Source organism: Rhinichthys klamathensis, unplaced genomic scaffold (assembly GCF_029890125.1).
Source record: "Rhinichthys klamathensis goyatoka isolate OS25496 unplaced genomic scaffold, OSU_Roscu_1.1 h1tg000109l_1, whole genome shotgun sequence".
In the NCBI taxonomy this organism is placed as follows: Eukaryota; Metazoa; Chordata; class Actinopteri; order Cypriniformes; family Leuciscidae; genus Rhinichthys; species Rhinichthys klamathensis.
The window spans coordinates 3,028,083-3,044,730 of record NW_026606647.1 but is presented as its reverse complement, the minus strand read 5'-3'; the positions used below and the strand labels follow the sequence as shown (position 1 = coordinate 3,044,730).

At 37.5% G+C, this 16,648-nt stretch overlaps 1 protein-coding gene across 7 annotated transcripts in view; it reads right to left on the bottom strand.

The window, feature by feature from the left end:
- Positions 1–2,498: 2,498 nt before the first annotated feature.
- Positions 2,499–16,648, bottom strand: part of dip2bb (disco-interacting protein 2 homolog Bb) — a 32,414-nt gene continuing 18,264 nt past the window's right edge. For 2 of the 7 annotated variants that reach the window (XM_056253893.1, XM_056253895.1), the window contains 25 exons: positions 15,887–15,980; positions 15,695–15,814; positions 15,466–15,580; positions 15,249–15,388; positions 14,888–15,024; positions 14,713–14,793; positions 12,538–12,665; positions 12,323–12,437; positions 11,573–11,774; positions 11,337–11,449; positions 11,187–11,210; positions 10,984–11,064; positions 10,724–10,847; positions 9,916–10,037; positions 9,696–9,807; positions 7,452–7,561; positions 7,009–7,139; positions 6,676–6,844; positions 5,649–5,871; positions 5,513–5,618; positions 5,147–5,204; positions 4,974–5,048; positions 3,929–4,103; positions 3,227–3,350; positions 2,499–3,136 (listed from right to left, as the gene is read on the bottom strand). In XM_056253893.1, the coding sequence (XP_056109868.1) occupies positions 2,884–3,136; positions 3,227–3,350; positions 3,929–4,103; positions 4,974–5,048; positions 5,147–5,204; positions 5,513–5,618; positions 5,649–5,871; positions 6,676–6,844; positions 7,009–7,139; positions 7,452–7,561; positions 9,696–9,807; positions 9,916–10,037; positions 10,724–10,847; positions 10,984–11,064; positions 11,187–11,210; positions 11,337–11,449; positions 11,573–11,774; positions 12,323–12,437; positions 12,538–12,665; positions 14,713–14,793; positions 14,888–15,024; positions 15,249–15,388; positions 15,466–15,580; positions 15,695–15,814; positions 15,887–15,980 (3,132 nt within the window). In that variant the 3' untranslated portion in view covers positions 2,499–2,883. The remainder of the gene's footprint in view (positions 3,137–3,226; positions 3,351–3,928; positions 4,104–4,973; positions 5,049–5,146; positions 5,205–5,512; positions 5,619–5,648; positions 5,872–6,675; positions 6,845–7,008; positions 7,140–7,451; positions 7,562–9,695; positions 9,808–9,915; positions 10,038–10,723; positions 10,848–10,983; positions 11,065–11,186; positions 11,211–11,336; positions 11,450–11,572; positions 11,775–12,322; positions 12,438–12,537; positions 12,666–14,712; positions 14,794–14,887; positions 15,025–15,248; positions 15,389–15,465; positions 15,581–15,694; positions 15,815–15,886; positions 15,981–16,648) is intronic. The other 5 variants (XM_056253896.1, XM_056253897.1, XM_056253899.1 and 2 more) reach the window with 3 other exon arrangements.

Here is a 16,648-nt window from a genome sequence, read left to right as displayed (position 1 = left end):
CAAATAAATTCTTTTTATTTAAAGAACAAAAATCATTGCAAACATGAAAGTGAATATTTATAAATGAATATCCTCTCCATCCTGGAAAGCACTATTTCCCTGAATGCCCCATGTAAAAAGCTAATTCGCTCGCTTGTGCTTTCATCACATAAACTCAGCTCTGATGCCCTTCACAACAGTGAGAATGAGATAATAAACTTCATGACAGTGTCTCTGATTTGGGAACGGGTATTGTGGAACTCAGCAACAAACCAATGACCTTTCAATGGTGTGACCATACATACGCACACATACTCAACCCCATCGTACAGAATGAGGTTAGGCTAACATACTGTAGTGATCAGTTTGTGTAAGGACTCTGAAAGTAGTCTTTCAAGCCCTCACAGTGCTCGACTTTATCATGCTTACATCATTAAAACTTGTACATACCGTAAGATTTCTGAATCTGAATTCTAAATAGAAATGCATGACAGACAAATCTGAGTACAGACTTCAACCCATCACATTTCTGATCAACCAGAAAAGAACAAACAAAAACAGAGCAAGCTATTTACAACCAGTCTTCAACTTCAGACCCCCGCTCAGCTACGAAGGGATATCAGTGACAGTAGTTAATATTCACATGAATCCAAAAAATTGACAGAATACAGCAACTAACTTACAGTACAGTAGAATTTCTCATCTGTACACAAGCAATTATTTACAGTTATTTATGGTTTACAAGAAGATAGTCATTCCTCGTAAAAATGGTTATAGTACAGAAGATCCTTTGCCAAACATGTAAAATCTATGCATTTGTACAGTTAGGTGTTCACGAGGGGTTTGCTTGTACAGAGTCGTGTTATTTTACAGTTGTTTTATTTTATTGTACAGATGCCTGAATTTTGTTTCTCTCTTTTTTTTTTGCCATTTAGAGATTTAAATGGCTAATCCTGATGTGTATAAGCACCTTTAGATGAGAGCAAAAATAGAGCTATACATATCTCAGTTTGTGTTTGGTTTGGGCTTGGTGTGTGATGAGGTTTGCAGTTGAATGTTTTTGAATGAATCCATACTAAGTGTATATGTGTTCTTCTTACTGTTATACATGTATGTGGAGAAGTAAACTGAGAACAATTTGTAAATGCAGGTATTGAGGTTAGACTGGGCATTTAGTTCCAAAAAATGTGTTTTTATGTGCCTGCACTTTCATATGCTACTCAATAATGCAAGTAATTATATAATAAAAACCACACATATGCCCTTATTGAAAGAAATGAATAGTCCATATTACAGAATATATCTGCATTTATCTAATAAAGTGCATAAAGGATAATGAAAAACAATAAGGATGATTATCCTAATGCTGAACTTGAGGGGGCTGAGGGAATGAAGATTTCACTTTGAGTAATTCATTGAACAAATTTTTGCCAGATAGATAGATAGATAGATGAAGCATTTAAATAGCCCATGGTTTAGAACACATCTCAATTCAGTTATTCAATTGATAATAACAAATTAATTATTAAAATAATGTTTGTGGACAATCCTAAACAACAACCTGTTGAATATGGGTAGAAAAATGGCGAAAACATTTTTAAAATATTACATTGCAGTTTTTTTTTTTCGAGTAGAAGTAAAACTGTATATTGTATTTTGTAAATATTGTAGAATTAAAACCTGAATAGCTGCATATCTGAAATAAACTTTGTTAAAGCCCCAGTGGTAAGATTTAGAATACTAAATGGTTTGCTGTCAGAGCTAAATGAGCTGACAACTGCAGTCTCAGTAATACATTTGTGTGTGTTAACGAAAATAATGGTGGATGAAGGAGTGGGTTTTAACCTGGGTAAGGGCATTCTATGAACTGTAGCGTTACAGAAATGTCCTATCATCAATACTGCCCTTATTAAGAAAGGCACTTAACCCCAGGTTGCTCTTGAGGGACTGTCTCTGTATTAAGTATAATGTAAGCTGATTTGGACACAAGCATCTGATGAATGACAAAAGACCCCTATTACCCAATGCTGTCCAATAAATATTACATTTTAGAGCCCTGTAACACACAGCACCATAGATAAGCTGGGTTGCAGTCCTGTATATATATATATATATATATATATATATATATATAAATATACATAATTTTAACTTTTGGGATTCAGGGTTGTGATGCCCTAGTCTGCTAAGTCTGTGTTCATTACCTTGATTACCACACTACTACACAACCCAAAAGAGTCTTAACAACACTAATTCAAAATACAGAATTTATATTGCTAAACCTACTTAATTACTCCACTGATCTTTTGTAGTCCGTCCATCCATTCATCATGAGCTCCTATCATTCCTTTTATGAATCATTATAGTTTATATTGCACTGTTTATTTTAAGATTTCAATTTATCTCCCTTTTTTCACTTAACATTTAGTCTGAGTAATTGACTCCTGGAATCGATTCCATTGATTCGCAAAAACTTTGGAAACAGAATAAAAAAATTCTGAAATCGAACAACCCAGGTGAAAACTTAAAAACTGAGGCTTTAAGCTCATTTTAATAAATAAATAAAAAAGTACACGCCAGCCAGTGCTAGAATAGGAGAGTGTTTGAGAAGAAAAAAGAGCTATGTAATTCAAGTAAATTTAAATCATGACCAAGAATTGGGCAGACATTATGTGGCATTGTGTGAGAGTGGGATTCTGGGGGAGAAGGAATTGAACTAAAAGGGAAATTCTATTATAGCATCCCTTCTCCAAAACTTCATCTCACACATTTGTATTGTGGAAAATGACACCTTATCCCTGAAAAAACAGGGCCAAGTCTTTCCGTTTATGAACTCAATCCAAGTTCTGAGGCCAGGCTCCGTAGCACCGCTCTGGCAGGCCTTTGGCTCGCCCATATCCCAGCTCACATGTTGTACGCTACGTATATGGGGTCCAACTGATCTGCCAGGAAGGAGTCTCTCAAGTGCATTCGCTGCTTTTCTCCTCTGGAGTTTATAGGAATGACCCCTGGGTCAACAATAACCACCACACCCACAATCAGATGGTGCTCCTCTAATACTACATTGGTTACCAGCGGGACCAGGTCTAAAGCGTCCTGCTCTGATCCGCAGAGTTCAGCCACCACCACCAGCAGATTTGTCCAGGTGAACACAGCACTGCAGAGGGAAAAAAGAGCACGTAAGAGTTAAAGGCTAGGATGATTGCAAGAAAAAAATTAAGCAAAGAGTGTGTCTCTGAGATGTTACCTTTCACCGATGCTGCGGTGGGCACGTGATACGCTGGTCTCGATGTCAATTGGATGATATCGCAAACCTCTCAATTCTAAAGTCTCATCCAGAGAGCCCACCACAAACAGGGCGTCATGGCGATCTAAACACAAAATGTTACAAACATGGACATTTTTACAAGAACATTAATTTAGTGTGGCATAACAATGCATTGCATAGTCTCATAATTTATGTATATCTTATTGTGAGAAGTCTGAGACCACTAGTTGCAATGTCTTATTTAATAATAATAAAAAAATTAATATATACATGTATATATACAGAATGAATGAATATGTATATATATATATATATATATGTGTGTGTGTGTGTGTAATTATAAATGACATTATCACATAACAATATATTTAAAACTTTAACTAAATTTTTTTTTTTTTTAAATGGTCAATGTCACAATTTCCTTAAATTTGATTAGTGACCTAGAATCTAAACGTATATTAATTCATTTTACATCATAATTTTAATTTTTTGGGTTTAACATTTTTTTTTAGTTTTACAATCTGGTAACAATCAAAGTTTTTAGTTTTACAATCAAAATTTACAATCTGGTCTAAGACGTTTGCTTTGCATCCCACAGTACATTGCCCCCACCAGTCTTTCATGAGCACTTCATCCTTAATTCTTAATTCATCCAATTGTGTTTCTCTCTCTCTCTCTCACCTCCACTGGAGTCTGTGAGTTCTGTTCTCTTGACAAATCCCAGGTATCCAGTTTTGGCCCAGAGTGTTTGAGGATCTCCAAAGCTCAGTTTAGTGTTGAAGTGGTCAGCCTGCAGGTTTTCCTCTCCGTATATTGTGTAGTATCCTGTTGCATTGTGGGGACTGTTCACCCAAATCTGGGAAAGAGTGAAGTATATTACTGTTGAAGCTTAGGAATCTATTTTGCCCCTCTATCTATTTCTATCACTTGTTTATCATCATGGAAACAAACAACGGTCTGAAAGGCATACTTGAGATGAAATATGAGACCTGATGTATGAACAGAGAAAAACAATCAAGGTATCACCTATCTTGTGTCATTTCCAATCAAGCTGTAATTTTGTCAAGTTATGCAAAGTGTAAAAAATATTATTTAAAGGTGCTCTAAGTCTAAGCGATGTCACGCGTTTTTTAGGCCAAAACATTTTTTGTCACATACAGCAAACATCTCCTCACTAACCGCTGGCTGCCTGTCCGCTGAACACACTGTAAAGAAACGTGATCTCTGTAGACAGCCCAGGCTCCACAAACAGCAACAAAAACAAACTGGGCTAACCCGCTCCACGAAACATGACAAACAGTTCCAGCCAATCACCGACAAGAAGGACTTGGGGGCGGGGTTTGGGGGGTTAGTGCGCGGATGAGGAGGAGGGAGGGTCTAGCTTGCCTCCGTTTTGTTTGACAATACTTTAAACGTCAACAAGAAGTGATGTCACCCGACATCGCTTAGAGAACCTTTAATTGTGTATTTGGGATAGATAATGCTAGCTTTAAAATTTGCGTAAAAATGTTTAAAGTGTAATTTTCTCCATAAAAATTCGTTTAAATTACATGATTAAAAAAAAAAAAAAAAAAACCCATAAATAACTCTCCTGTGATTGTTAGTATACAAATAAAATAATTTATTAAGAGTTTGAAAATGTGTTTTAAGGTAGTTTATTTTCTAAAAATGCACAAATCTGAAGAAACAACCAATTATTATTTACATATATTATATGTAAACGCACCTCTCCTAGATGAGAGTCCCCTAGCGGTCCTCTAGTTTCTGGATTTACTATGATCACCCTCACACCAGGAAGAATCTAAAAGAGAGAGAGAAGAAGAATGAAAGCATTAACAATGTTCAAACTCCCTATTTTTTTTTACATTCATTCTAGATCCAACAGTGAAATGCACTTACTGTTCCAGACTCCATGAGAGGAAGAGACTGTGGCGCTCCTCGCTCTACTAACCTCACCCTAAAACACAGAAACGCCATCATCAGTGTTATACAAGAAGAAAGAGTGTTTATGACACAATATAATCACAGAGTCGAGAGGAAGCAGCAGATCTGGAGCTTTTTTCATTTTTGACAAAACCCAGGATCTTAATAGATATAATTCTACAGTATTTAAAACCATGTGATTTCTGCTCTACTAATGCCACCAAATGCAATTACAATTGGCTGAGCCAGAAACTGACACTTTCACACAAAAAAAACACACTTCGCCTTTTAGTATTTAAACCTTATGTGTTTTATGTGTAAATATATTTGTGTTTCTCTTACCGGTCATGTCGGAGGGACTTCATGTCCACATACACAGTTGAGGGGTCTGGTCCAGTTGTACCCTGTGAAAAACACAAACCCACACACACATACAGATCAGCTGCACCTCAAATAACTGAAACAGCAGGTCTGACACACGTATTGCAGAGGAAAAGCAACTTGCAAAGTTCGAACTTCAGGTAATCTACCTGTAGGCAGATGGCCAGGTTAACTCTCGACCCAAAAGCAGTGCTGACAGCCCGCATGGAGAGTCCAAGGTCTTTGAACAGTTTGGAGAAGGAGTGTGTGAGAGCCAAGCGCGGACGCTCCTCAGCAATCACCACACAGCTCCTCACACACGACAGGTTCACACCACGTGCCTGAAGTCAGATGGACACGAAGAACATCAGAAGAACATGTGAAGATTTAAAAAAAATAAGACAAGCTAATGTTGTATTCGTGATAGTGGAAAAAATTAGCAGAGATGTGAATGACCAGCATGTGTTTTGCTTCATATGCAAACTTGTTTTAGAGGCAGACTCTAATATTTCCCACACTTTGATGCATTGATTTTGATGCCAAAAAGCTTAATGGGTTAGTTTACCAAAATTTAAAAAAATTGTAATGTCCTTTTAAACCTGTATGATTTTTTTTTTGTCTTTACAATGAAACAGTGGGGTCCAGTGACTTTCATTGAATGGACAAAAAAAAATTCATCAAAATATTGTCTTTTGTGCTTTGTAGAAGAAAGTAAGTCATACAGGTTTGGAATGACATGAGGGTGAGTAAATGAAGACAATTCTTATTTTAGGGTGAACTATCAATGAAATCAAAATTGATAATTCTTTTTTTTTTTAAGGAATATTGGATTATTTATTATAAATGATTTTTCTTTTAAATTCATGTGCATAATCTTTATTCAAAATAACTTCCCCTCCCTCTTCCCCTCTTGTAGTGACATCTCTTCTCTGATGATGTGCTTCCTGACCCGAGGGCGGCGGTACAACCTGTCACTCGCATGAGATCACAGCAATAGCAAACCACAACGATTCAGTCAATTTCCAAAGGACAAAATGAAGCCCCATCCAACATTTTTTCTTGTACGTGAAGACGTTTCACAATAGGGAAGAAAACACTAACACAACTTTCATTTTATGCCGACTTTTAAGTGTGCTAATATATACCTTCAGCATCTCCGTCTGTCCGCCCAGGCCTTTGGTGCAGAGCTCCATGACAGAATAGGAGCAGAAGGTGTCTCTGATGCGGTACTGACTGAGCGTGCCCAGCCACAGGGGCAGTGAGCTCTCCAGCTCCATAGGAGGTATCAGGATAGACTGATGACCTGAGTATACACTGCAGAACACAACCACATGTTAGGTTTATAATACCTTCAAAACACATTCATATCGACTATGAAGGGAACAAGCCATAGCGTGAGATGGCAAAGCTGTGAGTCTTTCTATGTTAGTATGAGACATTTCATTGTATGTGACTGTTTGTGTGTATCCATCCGTTACCTCGCAAGGCACCAGAGCACAAAACCAAGTCCACAGTAGGGGTCGAGGCAGATGGCGATCTGGCGAGAGGAGTACAGCTCACACTGTAGCTTTATAGAGCGGCACAGAGCACTCACCGCCGCGTGAGAGATCTGATAGACAGCCAATCAGAGAGGGGAGTCTCAAATGTACAGATCAACTAACATTGTTTTATGTCAGAGGGAGGTATTTGCTACAATGGGATTCCAAAACATCGAAGACAACACTGAAAATCAAGAAGTCTGATTTAAACCAAAATCTGATTTAAAAAACAGCATTTTCACTAGATGTCTCAGACTTTTGGACAGCACTATACATTAACAAAATCCTAAAACACCTCTGATCAGATATTCAATGACCCCAGAATTAAATGTCACCAAAACTGCCTGAAACAGTGACGAAACACGTCCATTGAGATGTCTCACCTTCACTCCTGTCAGCATGCCTGTGGTTGAGACGCTGAAGTCCAGATAGGCGATCATCTCAGCATTGGGCGGTTTGTAGATTGTGGGAGGTCGTTTGCGAGCCAAGTCATCTGGGGAAAAATAAGAGAAATGAATGTTAAACTTGCACATACGAATATATTTCTAAGCTCGCAAACAATGTGAAGTTTGAATAAATAAAAAAAATATTTTTATTCCTTTTCCTGCTGTTTCTGAAGTCTCATGCAGTACACTGTAAACTTCATTTAAAGGGTCATGAAACCATAAAGTATGTTTTGAGATTTTAACAGATATGTACAGGTTGCATGTACTGTAGCACTTGTGTTTATTATTAAGGGGAATTATTATTTTTTTGGGGAGTCATTTCATTATTTCGGTTTAAAAAGCAAAGTTGAACCAATGTCAAGAAATGTGAGGTATTTGTGTTAATTGGCTGCCATGGCTGGAGAGTCATCAGTTTCTGAGCTTTTCTCTGCATTATACATGAGAATGAACTCTTTTAATCTAATCACGGCGCTGTATTATGCATGAGATCGCATTACAGTGGAGAATTCAAATGTCACAAAAGACCGTTTCAGCGCTGTTTGTTCACCTCTGCCCGTTGTTGTCCTTTAGACATGTGTTGTATGTGTATGTTTCCTTAGTACAGTAACTACAAAGTGTTTGCATTTTCCCCACGATGCGGCCAGAGCTGAAGTTTGACTACAAACACATGGAAAATATGACTGTAACTACATTTAATATGTAACAACAGTGCGGTTTCTGCATGGAACGACACAATGAGTTCATCAACACTCGCAATGCAGATCACATTTCAAATCCGGACTGGAGTAAGAATGTTTCAAGTTTTTATAGACAAATTTCATATACTCTAGTGACCCAAACATGAACCAGCAACGTGTATGCGCACATATTTTATGTTTTTGTAAAATAAACAGAACCTCAGATACTTTGATCTCCTGAGATATGGACAACACAAACACATACAGCCATTTGTCTTCACACCCCACAGAGTGAAGTTGAGAGAAAGCTTCTTTCCATCCTGTCCTTCCTTCACATTTGTGCCTTCTCTTCACTCAGTTCACATAGAAAGATTATATAAAAATCATAATGTTTTATTTGATCTATGGGGACTAAACAAAATACTTTTAGATAGAGCAAGCGTGAAGGCGGCCTTCTAAAAATTATAGTCAATTACCTCTGTCTATTGACCAAGACTGACGAGTTTGTGATCATGTGACCCACGTTAAACGCCCGGCGCAAGTCTCTCTGTGCAACAGAGATTCCTAATGAATGGGTAAAATATAAAGTAAAGAGTTAAATTGAATAATCAAATGTCTCGATAAAGTATCATATAAGTGACCAATAAACAATTGCCATTCCAACCTAAATTCGAGGTCACGATAAAATAAGAGTCAGATAAAAGTAAATTGGAATTAAATTACTTTGCCACACTGAAAAGAAGGAACATGCAGGTATCAATTACCCGCTCTATTGGAAACCGCTGATGGGCCGATTGTGCGGGCCTTACATCTTCCATGTGCAAATAAGGACACTGATACAGCGGTATGTCTGATTATGAATGCGATTAATCTGATACACAGAAGACAACGACATAGACCGAAAATTCAAAGAAGAATTGACAAAAAAGTAACTAAGCCTTCATTCTTTCTGTTAAACTGATGCGTGTCATTTGTTCAGAGATTGTAGTGCTTATAAACGTAATGAAAATATTATTAGACATTTGACATTTTCATACAGACCAATAGCTCTGCAAAGTTATAATGCTGATTTGTTGATATTTCTAATAATAATTTATCAAAACATATTTGATTTGTTCATGATAGTTGTTACCAGTCTCTAATGATAAGATTTCTTGTGAGTTTGTTGTCATAGGATTATATATTTTTTTAAACATTTCTGTCATGACAAATCAAGCCAGATATTTTCCTTGGATGCTTTGCGTGAGACCGGATAAAAAGTTTACATGTTATGTTATTTTATGTAACATTGAGAATTGTTAGTGCTTAAAGTGACTACTGTGGTGGTAAGTCTGTTGTTGGACAAACTGTTACACAAAACTAAAAGTTGTTTCAATGAAAGAGCAAACCCTGATCCAATATATATGTTACAGATGACTTTAACCTATTATTATATGAACAAAGTACAGTATGTTCTGCAATCTGCACAGTAGCTATATGAGCTAAATTGACTGTTGTATGTTACCTGTGTCTATTATGATGGGCCATGTTTTTATGTTGACTGTAGCGGCTGCTTCTTTAGATCTGAGAATCTTTGTTAAAACCTGAGTAGTGAGAATGCAAGCAGCCTTGCTGACCTGAGGAAACCAGGAGAGAGATGCAACAAAAGTTAACAATGCTACCAAGCAGTTAAAGGAAAACACACCCAAATAAACATGTCTAACAGATGCAACACACAGACTTACATCGATAATCATGCGGACAGTGGGCAGAGTTGCTGAGAGGTTCTGTGGGTGTGGAGGCCTCACGGTGACAGGAATACAACCAGCGTACAAACAGCCATAAAATGCAGCGATCAGATCTATACCTGCACATACAGACAATTCATATGCAATCCAATTTCTTTTAACCAAATGTATTTTTTTATGCCAAAACAGTAATAAATAAGTATTTATGCTCATTTTCTCTCTATTATACACACACACACACACACACAATATTCTGTATATATATATATATATATATGTATATACTATTATAATATTGATTCATATTTTGCTTCTATTGATATATTTTTAGTTTTCTTTTTATACTTTTATACTTTTGTATTTTGTTTGTTTTTATCTTTCCATTTAGCTTAAATTTTTTGTTTCAGGTTTACTATTAGTAATTTTAGTACTTCAGCTAAAACTTATTCATCTCAGTTATTTGCCATGGCAACATTTTAAATTTTTATTTCATTTTAGTTTTTTTTTTTACGGTAACGTTTTTTCCAATTTATTGAAAAATTCAATGAATTCATTTCAGCTTCATTTCAATTACTGAAAAAATAATAATAATAGCATTAATAGTTTAATAAAATTGTAATAACAATAACAACACTGTTTTTTGCTGCTTTTCCTTTAAAGGGATAGCCCATCCATGAAAGTTAAATCCTCATTTACTCACTCTGGTGTTAAATACCAATGACTTTGCTGTTCACTCCTATACAGTTTTTAACTGTCCAGTTCTTAAATAACAGTCTTAACAAATGACATAGTGTGTGTGATTTACCTGGTGGATACAAAAGCACCACATTCTCTCCAATGTTAATACCACTTCTCTCAATGAGAGCAGCAGCAATCTTCTCTGCTCTTTTATGAAGCTGAACACATGTAGCTGTACACACTGCCACTCCCTAGAGAGAGAGAGAGGGAGAGAGAAAAAACACATTATCGGCCAGCAAATCAGAAATTCTCAGTAAGGGGGTTTACTGGGGACTTTTACAAATAGTCCTTCCACTATTTGTTTGGAATGTATGAGTGTTTTTTTACCTTGGCATTTAAAAGTACATAAAGCGTATGGTCAGGATCTGTTTGTGCTCTCCACTGTAAAGCCTCTGTAAGGAACTGATGCTAAAAAAAGGCAAGACAGACAGTTCATCAACAATAACTTCAAACATATAACATTAGTAATACATTAAAATGAATATCATGCCTGTGGCATGTGATTGTGCCATAATGATCACAGTGCTTACCATCATTGTAGGCCACATACACAGCTGCATCCACACGAAAGCATTAAAATACCACACAGTACATTTCAAATAAACATCTTAAAATAATCTGTCTGCATTATTTATTTCCTGCTATACGGCCTCACAATACAATGCAAAATCTGAGTTTACCTTCCTGACCAGGTCTTGGTCTTCTATGAGTCCCAGATCTCTGCCTGCAGCCTGCGCAATTCTTTTCCCAGCAACCAAATTACCCACCATGATGGATGCAGGGCCGACACCGACTATGAAAGACATAACAGGACAGAACACTGTGAGAAAATTTTTACACCCATCAGATTTATTTTACCTCCAGATTTGAAGGTTCTCTCACCTCCAAGATCTCCATTTAATCCCTGCATACACACCTGGTTGTTTTTGACGTGGTTTGGGCATGTTGGTAACGCAGGTGTGGGGGCACATGAGGATGTTGCAGGGGTGCAGCGCCCCCTCTAGGAAGAGTTGCTTGGTGTCTGAGATGTGAATGCCCCCCAGGGGAGTTTTGGGCAGGGTGTTAGCAGGAACCAGTGCAAGACAGTATAATCCAACCTGATGAATACTGTCAATTGCCTGTAGTCGGTAAACAATACACAAAACCACCAACAAATAAATAAAGCATGCATAAAGCATTATCAAACTTTTGTGTGTTAAACTAAACAATGAAATAAATGTTGTATATAAGCAATAAGCCACTCAACACTGAATTTTCCACAACATGGTAAAGTCAATAGCAAATATTGGCAGTACAGTCACAGGTGTGTATATGAAGACTTCAAATGCAAAAGCCTCTAAGTTCGTCTAACGTTTTTCTTTAATATTAACATTTTTATCAGGTTCCTATCTATAGGTTTCTACTTTAGGTACCGACATTTCTGAATTGGCTGAGGCTGGGATTTAGTGAGTTTGAAGTGAAAGTATTTGATGAACTTATACTATGTGCGGAGAGCATTCACTCAATATTATTATCTCATTTTTGACATAGGTGCCTTTTAGAGGCTTTTGCATCGGAGGTCTTCATATATTGGCTAATGTACCAGAGCTTTAAGATGGTACATCCGATCAGATTTTAAAGTATAAAACAGTCTATTTTATAATTACTGCATTAAATATGTCTGTACCTGCAGAACCCGACTCATCCACTGGAAGCTGTCTTCTTCACTGGCATCAGGCCTTTGCTCAGCTACGATTACTATCCTCTCATCATAGAACACAGTCACTGAGAACACAGCAATTCTACAAAACACACACCCACACATCAGATTAAGATCTATTCTCATTAAAAACAAAGGTTAAGACTAAATGTCGCTCAGTGTATTCAAAGGGGAACCCTCACCTGCCTCTGTACACAGTTTTGACTGGTTCCACCGCTAGTGCTGTCGCTACTAGATCGTCAGCATTGTGACGACGACCACTAACCATTAGCAAGCCCTCATTCTTACCCACCACAAATATCAGACTACCCTGCGGGAGGAGGAGAGATGAAAAAATAGATTTTACCTAGGGCTGTCAATAGATAAAAATAAAAAAAAATCATAAAAACCGTGAAATTAAGAATAGACCATTCATCTTGTTTAACACTTTAATTTTTGAACATGAAAAAAACATTAAAGGTGCCCTAGAATGTTTTTTTTTATTATTTTATAATGTTTCCTGGGTTACCCTTATAATGTTAGTATGTTTTTTAGATAAAAAATAATCATAATTTAGAAATAAATGGCATTTTTCCTACCCTGCTTTTAGCCTCTGATTTGAACACTCTGTTTGAAGGGGCGTGTCTGCTGTGGGATTCAGTGTAACCGCGGCCACTGCTGTGATTGGCTGACATGCTTGCATATGAAATAGCTACGCATTACATGTGAAACTCTCTCCCGAATACTTTTACAACTGCTATTATACGTTTTTACTATAACAGCTATCGAGATTAACGAATCGTGAGATGTTTTTAAAGTATTTAGATCTATTCCCATCACATAAAATGTTGCCGTGATGAGCATTGAGCAGATGACAGTGTGTTGATCGCGAGAATGAAGATCTTATCATTGCAAAGCAGTTTCTGCACTCTCTCTAAGGCTTTCACCAATGCAAACACGATGATGTAAATACAGTAAGAGCTTCGTTGTGCAGTAACGTGCGTCATTGATTTCATAACGAGTTTGGCAAGTGTCCAGATAAACTCGCGTGGAAAGATTGTTCTTTGATCGCTTTCTGTATATAATTTGTTCACAATTTAAATACGATTATTTTCATCCTACTAAAAGAAACGATGTGAAGCTGATATTTTAGTCACTGGCTTGACTTACTGATGCATAAACAGTATTGAACGATTTTGAGAGAAAGATTACCTGTCTGAACTTGAATAATTACACATCAGAAAGTGTTGCTTGGTAGCTCGATCCGAGGCCAGCTCTGTATTGGCCCAAGTTGAGGAAACAGTCGGTGAAATGTTTGGAAATTTCCAGAGAAAATAAAATTAACCCATTGTTTCTTCAGAGGCTCAGATGAAGGAACTAAAAAATACTTTTGTGTTCATGTGTACATCCACACTGAGCAACTGCTATGCTTCGGCTGCGCAGTTCCGCCTGGCATTGAGGGCTGGCATTATGCAAATATTTAGAGGCGTACATATTAATGATCCCGACTATTGCGTCACAGTCGGTATTGTGTGGAGAACCGACCGTTTTTTAAGGGGTGTTTTTCATAAACGTGAATTAAATGAGAACGCGAAAACAGTCCAGTTTGAGATTCACTCTATGTCATGTCCATGCACTGAACTCTTGTTATTTGACTATACCAAGGTAAATTCAATTTTGAATTATAGGTCACCTTTAAAGAATTTTTTTAGAATTCACTGTGTATAGTTTGTGGACAATGCAACAGCAAAAATATTGTTTACATTTTAGACAAGTCAAGTTGCGATACCGAACAGGATCACATGTTTGAGCATCAATATAACAGACTCGCGCGTGCTTAAAGTATGACTCCTGTATGTCACCGCAATCATCTTTACCTTGATTGCAATCCTCATCCATCAAAACATTACTAGCTGGTTTGCTTTATCCAGCATAGAAACATAGTTTGCGTATCATCTGGCCAAACAGCAGTGGGATGTTTTGTTGTTCCGTTCAGTCTGTGTTTCACACAGCACGATGCGTTTGGGATCGCGCTCTTCAGAAACAATGACAGAATATGACAGAGCTCGGTGTTTTAAAGCAAAACACACACTGGAATGAATAATTCACTGAAAACGCAACGTGAGTCTCTATTCTCTCTGCCATCTCTGCTGTCTCGGTTTTCTTTACATTAGTGCTGTTTTGGACTGATTGTTTGAATAAATTTGCTTACTGGATTATTGGACTTAAAACGTTTGCAGAGTTCAGCGACTTAAAATGATCTGATTGCAAACGCAGAGGTGAAATCAGGTTAATCGCATGTTAACCTTGAAAGCCCTGATTTTAACACATAAAAAATTACACTGTCCCTCTCTTGTTTTTCACTTTCACACTCTTACCGGTCCAACAAAACCCAGCAATCCCGACCGCACAAATGGGATTTCACCAATAGGAGCACCACTAGCGTTGACTGGGATCACCTGTGAGATACCATAAAAATATGTTTATGGTGTGTAATTCAGTACAAAGTTTTATCATCGTCTGTGTAAGAGAGTGTTAAGTTGATCGCCATACCTCAAAGGTGTTTTTAGTGACTCCGGACAGGCCGTAGTACATGGTTCCACCAGCACGAGAGTTCACAACGATCTCCCCGATCTCATCCGTCTTACACAGCATGGGCGGCCCATCCGGTTTCACAATGCACATCAATGCTAAAGCACACATAAACACACATGCTGACTTCAGGCATGCACATATGACAATAACATATTTTAAACTTTGATAGCATGGTATTATGAACTGGATTTGTCTCTGTGAGTGACAATACCATAGTATTACCATAGTCTATACACACCCAAGGTAATATCATGATTCTTTTTTCTAAGTGTAGACATGAATAACACACAAAAAATTCAACACACACACACACACACACCTCCAGGCATGACATGTCCCACATCCTGGACGGTGAGAGCAGAGTTCTTGTCTTCAGTGTTGACCCTGATGACCCCATGACTCAGCCCAGTCATGGACAGGATGGCTCTCGCTGGAAGAGGTGCACCGGGGACACCAGGCCTGGAGAAAGTTCACACAATCAGGGAACAAATACTAATATATTTCATTTAAAATGGGATCGTCTAAAAGTGATATACCTGCGAATGGCAACCGTCATGGCCTCAGGTGATGTAGCACACGGGCAGATGACCTCTGGTTTCAAACCATAAGCCTGGAATACGTTCAAAAATGCATCACATGATGAAACCGACCCTGAGCCAGAAAGAGATACAGAGAGACAAAAAAAAGTGAAATCGTTAAATATAAATATTAAATGAACATCATCTCCCGTGAAGTCTCTGCAGGAGGCCTGTTAGCGTAACTCACAAGGATTGGCTCCATCAGCAACAATTAGCATGCGCAAGGAGGCCAGACTGGTGTCTCTCTGATCTCGGTGAGCCATCATCGCCCAATGCAGGTCACGACACTTCACCAAGGCAATACGTGCTGTAGAAACACAGACGTTTATCACATCCAAACAAATGTGTGTAGACGACAGACATATATTTGGTCTTGTACCTTTGTGTATGTGAACTCTCTGAACCCAGGACAGTGGACAGGCCTTCATTACTGCATATGGAACACTGATGGTGTGGATTCGGTTCATCACACTCTGAAACACACACAGATGTTATTGGGTGAAAACTGCCCAGGTACATTTTTACCCCAAAAAAAAAAAAAAAAAAAAAAGAAATTAAAAAGAAGTGAGCCTATTTTAGGACCATACAATAAAGCACATACCCTCTTACAATTCTCAGTAACCTCATTATCATTACTAAAAAAACTATCTATATTATTTATATTTATATTGCAAATAATACAAAAGTACACATCATTGTTAAGGATGCACGATATATCGGCCACCATATCGATATCGGCTGATATATGTTCAGTTGTTACTGGCTTAATAAAAAAAATTTGTTCGATATATTAATACCGGTATATTATATTTTAGCTGAGACACTTCAGATGCACACTGTTCACCATGATGGTTTTGAATTGCTTGAAATATGATTAGAATCACTTCAAAAAAGGAAAATACAGTTAAGTGCAACATGTGCAGCCCAAGTCTGTCATATAGGCTACATAACATTATAATGAGCACATCAATATAATTGTGTGCTTGGGACATGGATTTTAATGGTGAGACTTGTTTTTGTAATCAGCCTCTCAAAAATTATATAAAGACTCATCGTCCAATATATTGGTTATTGGCTTACAAATATAAAGAATTATCGGTTATTGGCCAAAATTTTCATATCGGTGCATCCCTAATCATTG